The sequence below is a fragment of the Phoenix dactylifera genome, chromosome 12 (genome assembly GCF_051530095.1).
Source record: "Phoenix dactylifera cultivar Ajwa chromosome 12, Ajwa_hap1_PhDact_Kaust_v1.1, whole genome shotgun sequence".
NCBI lineage: Eukaryota > Viridiplantae > Streptophyta > Magnoliopsida > Arecales > Arecaceae > Phoenix > Phoenix dactylifera.
Window position 1 is genome coordinate 18417640 of NC_143201.1, and position 12255 is coordinate 18429894.

The window sequence follows — 12255 nt, forward strand, 5'->3', positions numbered from 1 at the left end:
GAGTTTCATAGTGCTACAAAATAGTGTTGATAGATATCTATCTTTAAACTGTCACCATCTTTTCTTCCTAAAGAAGTTTGATTCCATGTGCTGTAAAGAAATCTCCAGGATACCATAAAGGCAAAGCTTTTGCACTATATACTATAAAATGATAGAAATCAGATTAAAGTAAAGATGTCCAGGATGCAATTTATCATGTTACCTCAGGGGCCATCCAATATGGGGTTCCAACCACTGAATGTGTGTTTACATCTGCTTCAGTTAATTTTGTCGCAACGCCAAAGTCAGCAAGCTTAACAAGACCCTAAAAGAATATTTATTAAAGAGATCAGAATGATTAAAAGGAATTTTTTTAAAAAAAAGCAAGCTTTAAAAAGATTGAAAAAAATATAAGGAAAGTTTTCTATTGTTAACCTAAAAAAATGAATACTTAATGCAAGAAAAAAAATTTCATAGCATTAGAAGTTTAGAACTAATGACAGAACTAATGAATGAAAGGTGAACAATACTAAATTTGAATGTTTACATTCAAATGGCTGATGCACTAAGTTTTTCAAGAGCAGATACCGATGCTAAAAAATAAGAGTGCCTTCTTCAATTCCTCCGTCTATTGGTGCATGCATGCCGTCAATGTGTACCTACAAGTTGGAATTTGCAAGATGTACATATAAACACAATCAAGGTCTTAAATCCCCTGGGATGGGGCTGTCCTGATTTTCCTATGGAAAGGGATGTGCCGCCGTCCCGTCCCATCCAGATGCTTGGAACAGGGCATGTCCCAAGACGTGTCGATTGGGACGCTCGACAAGGGCGGCATGGTCCTATCCCAACACTTGGGATGGTACCCCATCCCAATATCCTACAGGGCGTCCCGCCGGGACTTAAGTCCTAGCACAGAATAACCCCATATATAGTGGTGACAGTGGGTCCGACTCAGGTCGAGTTCAGCAATAACCACATTTGGACCCAAATAGATTGGTTAGATCCAGTGCAAAACCCAATTAAATATTCATACCCATACCTAATGTTGGACCAAAGAAAGGTCAGGTTTGGTTCGTGTTTCATGTGGAAATCAAGTATTTAACAAGTGAATTTGATACACATTTTGGCCTTTTTTAAAATCATTTTACGCACCCAAAATACTAGCTCATGAACTATGAAACACGAAAATGATGACAAACAATATAAAAATTTGTATATAAAAATGGTCATTTAATCAACTATTGCTTTTATTACCTTAGGGTCCATGTAAGAAGACATGAAAAACAAAAAACATCCTACGATAATTAAGTTCAATATAACTACTAAATAAAAACAAATACATTGTAAAAAGAATAATAAAAATGACATGGATAAAAATTTGGACGAATAAAATGGCTACAATTGCACTACTCCCATTTTTTTCTTTTATGATTAAACTGAAAAACTGATAGATACACACACAGGCATGTATACATGTATGTATTTATATATTTATGTGTGTATGTGTGTATATATTTGTGTATATATAAATATTCAGGTCAGGTTTTGAGTTTTCAGATATGGATCTTCCTAAACCCAAACCCAACCCAATAAGCCTTCAGGCCCAATTTTGGAACCTCAACCCAACCTAATAGCTTATTGAATCTTTTTTCATACCTAAACCCTACGTTTCGAGTCAGATTCAGATTGGGTTAGTGGGTTGTCAGCCTCCCTTGACACCCCTACCACATATGTCCAGAAATTTCAAGGGAATATACTGAAACCATCAAGAAAATGTGACTTGCAGCATGGTGACCCGCACACAACCGGAATTGCACCAACTGTTAGCCCTCTTCTTCTTATATTTAAACAAAAGGGTGAAGAGAAGGCAGGCTCTTACTAGGCCCACCATCATTCCTATGGATTAGCAGGTACAAAAAGAGGAGGCCCTCACTAATGTGACCTGTCCCCTCCTAGTACTAAGGAAAAGAAGATGTGCACAACCTTGGTGGGTCCCTTTCCTCCTATTTTCACTAGTACCTGCAGTAACCAAACCTATGTCCTACCTAGACCTCAACCAAGCCCGATCAGACTTGTAAGCCTGTTGGTTAGGCATGGGTCCAAGGATATGTAGTGGGCACAGGTCCTAGTGAGGAGGTACTTGGACTCGGCCTAACCGGATAGCACCCCTATAGGAAAGTGAGGAATGGGTCGATGATACAGTGCTAGATACAGCTGGCAGGTACTATGATCAATTGGACCATGCCAAACCTCCTAAGAGCCAACAGATTCAAAGTGAGAGATCCCATTCAGGGATTTTGTAGTAGAGTGGTCCTAAATATCCTTTTACTTTTTGGGCCAGGTTATCTCTTTCTAGTTGAATCTTGGAAGGGTTCCATTTGGAATCGACTTGTTTCAATTGACTAATAGAATTTTCATGGAATCTACCTCCACTCTTCTCTTCTTGTTCCTTATGCTTCTTCTCTCTCTACAGCAAAAGGGCATTGCCTATGTCCATCGGCCCTTTGTGTGCCTTATTTTTGTCTGACTATTACTCTCTCATGCACTCACATTCCATTCCATCTCTCTTTCTCAAAACCTCAGAATACTTTCACAACAAGCAAAGTGGATAGTTTTCTAGCGCTTCCATGTTAATTGCCCAAGAAATCTAACATGATATCCGAGTGCATAATTTTTATTTTTCGGCTATGTATTCTCTTCAAATCAAACTTTCAAACTCTATCTTGAGGAAAAATGCTTGGGTGATGATAATATGGGATACCTGTAACCTACACATTGAGAGGTCACAGCAACAAAATGTTAATCCTAAACAAGACAAATAATTCCCTCTGATCAATGGTTAGAAAGTGCCCAAGCCACCTGAATTTTCGTTCACATAGGTCTGAAATATATAAAACATGATGTACATTACGGAGCATCATTTTGGATAGCTAAGCATGCATTTTGGCACAAGGCATAACAATGTCAGCAAAATCTCATGAACAAATACAGTCATTACATAAATATATTACATAAGAACATGTCTTGTGCACATATATTATACATATACATTAAATAGGTATACATAAATAGATACATATACATATATACGCATACACACATACATATATAAAGATTTTTATATATACACATCTATATGTATATGTGTGTCTGTGTCAGTGTGTGTGTATTGATACGTGTCAGCATGTGTGTTTGTGTCAGTGTGTGTATCGATGTGTGTCAGCGTGTGTGTATCGATGTGTGTCAGTGTACATATACTCACGCATATATATCTATATATATACAACTATACACACACATACACATATATATGTTTGTCTATATTGCAAATATATATATATATATGCATATATATGTATATTTACATATATGCATATGTTATCAGCACGTGTACAGTTAGCAGTAGATATGATGCTGTATATATAGACATACACACAAATAGATACATATATATAGAGAGAGAGAGAGATGAAATCCTGCTGAGGGATGAGGATTCCTATAAAATAAGATTAACTACTCACGATAATTGACAGATGGATATAGATAGGTTATGTCTATTTGTGTGTCATGTGCAAAGACAAATAGGTCGATAGATGAAATAGTGTCATAAACTTCGACTAAGTAATAAAGAAATCCAGAGTAAGAAAAGTCCAAGATGAAACAATTTATACAAAATTTTTACACCCAAAAATAATCAACTTAGGAAACAAACTAAGTAATTTTTTATAATAGATTCTTTTTACAAACAGATATAGAAGAGGTGCAAGACAAATAGATGCAAATATCAAAAAACATCAAGCAATTAACATATTAAGAAAGAAATAAATCCCTAATTGAAAAGAGAATTGAATAGGACATGTTTTGAAAAGGAAGTCAAAAGGATCACCTACATAATCGAGACAATCTAAGTTGAGTTCAAAGTTACCTCCTTGGTGGTCAAAATATTTGCACCCTTGATATCTCTATGGATTACACCTTGCTCATGCAGATAGACCAAACCTTCCAAAACCTGTGCATCATTAGAAATGCATTCAGCTATGAGGATTAATCAAGCAGGATTAAACAAGAAATATACTGCAGTACACACACCTGAGCAATGTAAACAGCTACCAATGATTCAGGAAATGGACCGAATTTGTTGGGCTTGATAATGTTAGCAAGTGAGCCATTTTCCACATACCTATATTGACCACACTAAATGAATGAAAAATATGCACCTTGTAAAATGTTACTTGTTTTATTAATATCAGATAATACTGATGAATTGCTGCAACAAGTGATAAAATACACAAGGGAAGAGAGGGCGGTACTCAAGAATGATGTGCAGATGGGTCTTTGTCTTCAAAGATCCAAGATACTTCACAATGTTTTTGTGGTTAAGATTCTGCAAAAAATATCAACAGCTTAAATTAGGAATATGAAGAAGCATCCTGCAGTATCCGAAACAATTTTTTGCATTGTTGCTCTCCAGTCAGCTGGAATTTAGAAGCATTTAAGAGCAGGGTGGTTCCGGCCGTCCCGAATCATACCGGTGGCTCACCGGTACGATTCTGGCCAAAAAACGGAATCCGTTGCTAGAGCCAGAGAAGGAGAAAGAAAGATAGGGCTAGCGGGGGAGGCAAGAAGAGAAGGCAGGACGCCGGCGGAGTGCCAGCAGAGGCCGGCCTCGGACACGGGACGAAACAGAGTCCGGCCGTGGCCTTAAAAAAAATTGTGATTTATAAGTGAAGTCGACAAATCACAATTTTTAAGTGAAGTCGGCAAGCGATTTACCGACTTCACTTAAAAATCGCAAATTTTTTAAGGTCGCGGTTGGCCCCTGTTTCAGCGGCCGCGCTTCCCGCGGCAGAAGCCGGCCTCCTCCGGCACTCCATCGACATCCGCCACCCACCTCCGGCCCTCCCTCCAGGCTCGATCTCTCTATCTTTTCCTCTCTCCCACGGTCCCTCTCGATACGAGCCCGGCACGGCCCGAACCGAGTCGTCCCGCCAAAGAACCAATACGGTGCCCGATACCGATTTCTCCAATTTTGTTTAAAAAATATAAATAGTTTGGCAGCATTGACATATAAACATGAGGCAATATGCAGTATAATGAATCCAGACATCCAGAAGCTTTCCATTTTCTAACATTGAAATATAAGGTTTCCACTTCCCTTAGTGCTAGTTATTTACCTGTGTTGAACCATCACATTAACATTGCACCAAAATCTCATGTTAAAGATTGTTTGAAAGGTTATCCAAATCGGTACTAGGACCTATACCGATTCGGTATGTTGCCGGTTTGGTACGGTACCGGTTCGATGGATCATAAATTCAAGCCTTCTGGAAGGGGGGGCGAACCGGTTCCGCTCTGAACCGCCCAGTTCCGCTCTGAACCGCCCGGTTCAGAGCGGTTCGTGGCATTTTTTTAAAATATCGGCCAAATCGTGCCAGTTCCGCACCGATTTGGTTCGATACGAGGTGAACCGCACCTGGTTCGATAAACTATTATTTGAAGCTTTGCTACTTCAAACATATAAACAAATGCCAAATATGTAAGAATATATCTAAGCAACACAATAAAAATAAATGCATGATAATGGAATTGACGAGTGCAATGCCAGAAAAGACTGCACTAAATGGATTACCTTTAGTAGATCAATTTCTTGCTGAAGTAAGAATGTGCCCACCACACCAAGGAGTTTGGAAGAAAAGGAAAAGGAGGTTTGTGAGAAACATTAGAGGAACCCAAGTAATAAGCATTAAAATAACAAACAATTCTTAAATGTAGAACAGATCAGCATTGCTTAATAACCCAAAAAACATCATTGGCATGACATTATACTCTAATTATACAAAACAAATTAAAGATGCAAATAATAAAGCCTAAACATGAATAGAAATAATTGTAGGATATAGAGCAACCAACACAAAGGAGGAATTAAATCAGTCTACAGCAAACTGTTTGATCTCTATTAAGGTTTTATAGTTCCCAATGTTAAGGGTTCTATTAAGGTTTTGCAGTGTCCTGATGAAAAGAGACCTACCCGCCATAAACACTAGAATCACAAGAGGTTCATCTAAACTGGCTTATGATACGATGCAAAAAACTAAAATCAGATTAGATATTCAAAGTTGGTTCAGACAAAGTCCTGGTTTTATAGGATTTCAGTTCTATGAGTGACATATATGTTAGCCAGGCCTTCCCGTAAGAGAACATATCTGTTCTTGGAAAACTAACAAAAGCTGTTTGCTTGTTCTCCCTCTTTTTTCTTTATTCTTTACTTCTCTTCTTGCCTTGAGAAGTCACCTTAGATTTAAGTTCTTTCCCACATGTTTTCTTCTTAAAAATCTAAAAGTATAACTTAAGAAAAGTTTCAAATTCAAAAATAAATTTCAAACAAAAGCCTTGTGGAGATCAATCATATTAAATATCTCCACACTAATTTGGGGTGCAAGTAGCAAGATCCTAACATGTGATGGCAATTCTGTGGGAAACAAGCCATGTTGTAACTTCAAAAACATGAGCATCATGTCAACATATGCACCACTTTTCAACAATATAAAAGAAAATCTTGATTGGCATTTGATGAACTGTCGCATCAATGAAGATGATAGAAGTTCTTCGAATTTCAACTATTCTATCTTTCCTTGCAGTGAGGGAAAAAACACACTTGCAGATGAAGATTTGAAATATGGAGATCTACCACATTGAAAGACCTTAATTGAAGATTCAATGCGCAAAAATGTAATGATTATAGATGTACTGGTCAAAATGCTAATGATGAAGAACCACCTGGCATCTTGAAAGGTCAATAGTCAGACTGATGAAGAACCAAAGCGCACAAGGTGCATGCCGCTAAGGTCATGCTATAAACAGAGAATCAGGATCAAGCACAAGTTTCCGGATTCCTTTGACGTTGATTCAAATGATCATATGATCCGCTTCCTTCAGCAACAAATCAAGTGATTCGTAATTTACAACAAAAGATTAGAACAGCCATCCAATCATTTGACATCGAGGAAATCCTAAGCGGCCTTCAACATCAGATGGTTAGAATCTAAAGTTGTATGAATCTGCACAACATATTGATGTATGGAAAGATCCACACAACTGAAGGACTGGATATAGCAAACAGTAATCAAAAAGATCTGGATAAATCTTTGTTAGATTTTTTTTAAAATTTCAGTTTTCTGATTATGATATTTAATTACAACCATAGCTTTCTAGAGCCATAAGTAGAAATCCGGTGTCAATCTCAACTAAATTATGCATGATTTTAGGTGTCACAGTTTGATCTATCTTTTCACCATATTATAAGGAAAAAATGCTTAAATTTAGACAAATTTATCAAGGCCTACAAAGGTTAAAACAAGATTCACAACACAACAATCTTCCTTCAGTCAAAAACATGATCTGAGAACAAGGATAGCCTAGTTAAAACAAGTTTCAGTTATGCCTTAGTTTCTTATGGCTTGAACCATAATGACCAATATATACAGGGTAGGCTAAACTTCAGAGCATTCAGATCTCTCTGAAATTTTCATGAAATTTAAGTTTTTCCTAGTTTTTATCATTACTCTTCCTACTACTCCTCCATCTCTCTTCCTATGGGCTTGAGAACACACCTTGATTGTTCAATTTATGCCACACATTCTCAATATAAACATTTGGAGTAAAATAAAGATTTGAGTAAATCTGCATATCTGGAAAACAAAAACCAATTTCAATCTTGTTGCTATCGTCTCTATATTACAGCTCCACCCTATTAAGCCACATTAGCTCCTCAGCAATCCACAAGGGTCGCCTTTTACCTTAATTATCAAGGGAACAGCATGGTTCGGTGAAGAAATTTGCCTTGTCGAGTATACTGAGTAATGTGATGGAGTTAGGAGGTAGGAGATGGAGAAAAAGAAGGATGATTTAAAAAAACAAGAGGTAGAAAATGAAAAATTGAAAAAGACTCGCTAAGACTAAGATAGTAATGTTTCCTCTGCATTCACTATCCATCGCCCCCCCCCCCCCTCCCACCTTCCTACCAGAGTCTCGTCGGCCATCGATTAGATGCACAAATGCAGCACCCTCCTCTTCCTTTTTTTATTATCTGCTCTGTTCTTTCATGTTAGGGCATGGCATAGAGCGCACGAAGTCTCAGGAGGAGGTTTTCATAAAACAACCCATTGAATTTTGTGTAGCCAACATGACCTAACTCGCCCCAGACCTGTTACCAAAACTGGCTCATCTTGTCCACGTGTCACCTAACCTATATTGGCCTAACAGACCACCCGGATAACTGCTAGGGAATCAGATTACATATAGGCTCGCCAAGATCTATGAGGTGCAGCCAAGAGCAGACCTCAGTCTAGGTGGTCCAAGCAACCAACTTTTACAGCACTGTGCATTATTATGGAGAGCACGAATTATGAGTACAGTACTATCCATTACAGATTATGTTCTCGTAGCTTCATGTTCAATACTTCTTTTATTTTCATTAATGTCTCACATGGTAGCTTATAATTTTGGTGCTTAAAGTTCACACACACACACATACACATATGTTACTATAAGAGTGCACTAGTAAACTAATTAAAAGTTTACTAAATATCCATAAAATACACATATAATTGAATTGAAGTTTACTAAATAGCCATAAAATACACATATAATTGGATCGTATGTTGACACATGCTTCAAATTCTTTCTATATAACAAGATCTTTCCATGTATATCAAGGATTTAATGTCATTTTGGAGTTTAAGTCCTTATTCATCAAAAAACTCACTTTTTGTCTTCTCAGACTTTCGTCATCAAGGTTCAAAAATTTTGGCGTCAAGTGGAACGGCCAAAACATAATCCAGAAACAAAATATCTATTGCACCTATTTACTAATGTAACATAATACCATTAAAAAAAATTGTCTCAAACAAGTGGCAAGCACCTTTTTGAAGAGGGTCACTTCAAGAAGCCCACACAAGCTACTAGAAGCCCATGGCAAGTGACACCACAGGAAGTCCATATTCTCAACTGCAGATCATTGCAGCAAGGGGTCAACCTATCCTATTCCAAATGAGGTACAAAGTACCTTGAAATCCAACCAACATCGTAACGTAGTGGGACATGTGGTCGAAAGCAATGGGAGGCTGCATTCTGGCAGAAGATTGTGGAATTGTAACGTCACTCTAAGCTAAGCTCTTGCCAAAAAAATAAAAAAGAAACAAGAAAAGAAAAGAGAATAAAAATGTGGGATAGAGGACAAACATATAGCCTCGCTTTCTAGCTATCGCATTAATAGAGATGATTTAAAAAAGCATCACAATAGGAATATACATTTGTGACATGCTAACAAGTTGAAGATGATTACAAACCAGCACTTCAAAAGACGGAGAAAGCACTTACCATTATGATGTTAAGATCTTCTTGGGGGATATTCTCCAACGAGACCTGCTTAATCGCCACAAAGTCTCCATTCTCCAAGTCCAAACCTTTATACACGCGCCCGTACGCTCCCTTCCCAATCTCATCTCCGAGCATCTGAATCACCAACAAACCAAATGCACATGAACCCACAAAAGAACGCGGGGGAGGGGGGAGCTAAGTTTTGGGAGAATCGCGCCAGAACACTCACATATTTGTTATCAAGCGTCTTCGATTTGTGGAAATGAGAGGCGGCTGCCTGCCGCGACATCTTCGAGTCCTCGAGATTGCTTCAAACCCTAGAATTGGACTCCTCCCGACCCTGTCACAGTGGAGGAAGACATTCGAAACAAAATGATCGCAACGTTCTGATGGGGAAACGAGGAAATGCGCAAAATCACCTGCATTGGTAGAACTCGCTGCAATTTCTTGGATCTTCAAGGTGAGGGGAGTGGTGAAAAAGGGCGAGGGGAGGCCGAGTAGAGCGAAATCGATGCGCGACGAGGGCGAGGGATTAGGGTTAGGGTTAGGGTTCGTCGAGTAGGGAGCCGGGAGATTGGGAGGGGATTTAAGCCCTCGGCGGGGCTTCCCCAGGGGGGATGGGGTTCGGGGAGAGATCGGGGCTCGGGTCTCTCGCTCTCCTCCGCGGGGTCTCGGAATTTCAAGGACGACGGTTGTTTAAGCGACGGGCTCGAGTTAGGAAAGCAAAGAACGGCACAGCGAAATATGCTGCCAGATGATGGACAGCTGTCCGCGTTTACCTTTCGCCAACTGGTTCGGGTTGTATTTTTTTTTTTTTTTTTTTTTTTTTGGTAAAAGCGGCTACTCATTTCATATAACTCTAACGTGAGTACAACCTGCTAAATCGCGAGAAAGTAAAAAGAGCAAAGAAGGAGGAACGTCATAATCAGACGTCCAGGTAAAATCACCGGAGTGCCGGGCAACATAAGAGGCGACCCAGTCTGCAGCCCTGTTCGCCTCCCTGAACACATGTCCTATCTGAACATCGTGCATCAACCGCACCATCCTCCGAGCCTCCCGAATAAGGGGATGGCCATCCCCGAACCGATCCGCCCCTCAAAGCCAGTCGACAACCACAGATGAGTCTCCCTCAAGATAGATCCGCTCCACACCAAGTACTCGCCACACATAGGATAATCCCTCCCAAGCCGCCCGCAGCTCTGCTCCAACCACTGTGAGTCCAGGCGTGCGTCGTCCTCCTACTGCTATCATCCTGCCAAGGTGGTCCCTAACCACAAAACCAACCCCTCCAGCCACACCATCCACTGACCGACTGCCGTCGAAGTTTACTTTGAGATAGCCAAGGGGTGGGGGTACCCAGGAAACAAGGGCAAAACGGGGCGCTGAAGCAGCGTGGAGAGTACCCCAGATGTCCCTGACTATCCCAGAAGAAAACCGCATAGTAGCCGCAAAAACCTCCCTCGCAGATAGCGTCGCTCTATCCACCACCCTCCTCGGGGACGACCTCCTCCCCTCAAATAGTCCGGCATTCCTATCCAACCCAATGTGATAGGACAGGTATGCCACCAAAATCCCTACCTCCACAGATCGGGGGCTCGACATGGATGCTCTCACCATCTGTATCATATCCTGCGCAGAAACTATCGAGTCGGGTAGTAGGATCGGTGATCTCCTCCATATCTCTCTGGCTCTGGGACAGTGCAAGATAACATGCTCGATCGTCTCCTCACTATCTGCACACTCCTCACAGCACTGAGAGACCGCCATGCCACGCGAGGCTAACAGACTCCTCGTAGGAAGGCAGCCCCAGGCCACCTTCCAGATGAATAAAGCCACTCGCGGGTGAATCCGCAATCTCCATATCCAGCCACCCTCAATCTGACGAGCCGGCTCCCTACCGAGCAGTGCACGGAGATCTCTGACACGCACTTGCGTCCGTCCCGTCGGACCCCATACTAGCCTGTCGCCCCCCCCCCCCCCCCGTCGATGGGAACCGGAAGAGACAAAACCGACTCCGCCAGCTGCTCCCCGAAGACCTCCCGGACCATCTCCTCCCTCCATCGGGCCCCCTCTGATGTCAGCAGCTCGCTAACCCTGCAGCCATCTAAACTCGTCACATCAACCATAGTCGGCATGCGACAGATCGGTATCTCGGTCACCCAGCTATCCTCCAGCACATCAATAGACCGACCATCGCCTATGATCCATCTAATCTCTGGAAGTACCACCCCTGCTCGAGTACAAATCTCCCTCCAAATCGGAGAATGGTGACGACCAGCTCGCATCCCAGGAACCAAGGCACCATATTTGGCCCTCATCAGCGAGGACCACATACCCTCTAGCTCAAGCACAAGTCTAACTGCATGTCTGGCAATCAGTGCCTCCCGTGTCGCCACTAGGGACTGCACCCCCAAACCTCCATAGCTAGCCGGCTGGCACACAACATCCCAGGACAATAAATGGATACCCCCCCTGCCACTGCATCTCCCCCAAATAAAGTTCCTGAACAGTTGCTCAAGAGACCTCAGGACTGTAACTGGAATGAGAGTATTGGAAAGTAGATAGATAGGAACCGAGGTAAGAACTGAGCGAACCAGAGTAATCCTACCCATCATCGAGAGTGTATGCATCTGCCACCCCTCTAGTCTCCGTCTGATGCTGAGCTCCATAGCTGTACAATCCCTCCGCCGCAACCGCTGACCGTAGAGTGGGACCCCTAGATATGTCATCATGCCCACCTGCTCTCGCGCGAAAGAATGATTCACCTTCTTTCGCAACGTAAACCGTTGAATCACGCAATATCTACTTCGAGATCTGTGAAGGTGGATGAAAAAATTTTACTGCTTTGAGATCTGCGTGAGGCGTGATCCAGTGGCTGACGTCGCGAAAGAAGAT

At 41.4% G+C, this 12255-nt stretch overlaps 1 protein-coding gene across 4 annotated transcripts in view; it reads right to left on the bottom strand.

Moving 5' to 3' along the window:
* LOC103705698 (MAP3K epsilon protein kinase 1-like) overlaps positions 1–10133 on the bottom strand; it is a 34883-nt gene extending 24750 nt beyond the window's left edge. For 2 of the 4 annotated variants that reach the window (XM_088708758.1, XM_008789516.5), the window contains exons 1-8: positions 9780–10076; positions 9590–9700; positions 9361–9495; positions 5612–5632; positions 4293–4366; positions 4072–4162; positions 3908–3991; positions 203–304 (exon numbers count right to left, since the gene is read on the bottom strand). Coding sequence is in view for 2 of the 4 variants with exons in the window: in XM_008789516.5 (XP_008787738.3) it covers positions 203–304; positions 3908–3991; positions 4072–4162; positions 4293–4366; positions 5612–5632; positions 9361–9495; positions 9590–9649 (567 nt within the window). In the remaining 2 variants the exon portion in view is untranslated. Of the gene's footprint in view, positions 1–202; positions 305–3907; positions 3992–4071; positions 4163–4292; positions 4367–5611; positions 5633–9360; positions 9496–9589; positions 9701–9779 lie in introns of all 4 variants that reach the window. The other 2 variants (XM_008789517.5, XM_088708759.1) reach the window with 2 other exon arrangements.
* Positions 10134–12255: the final 2122 nt, after the last annotated feature.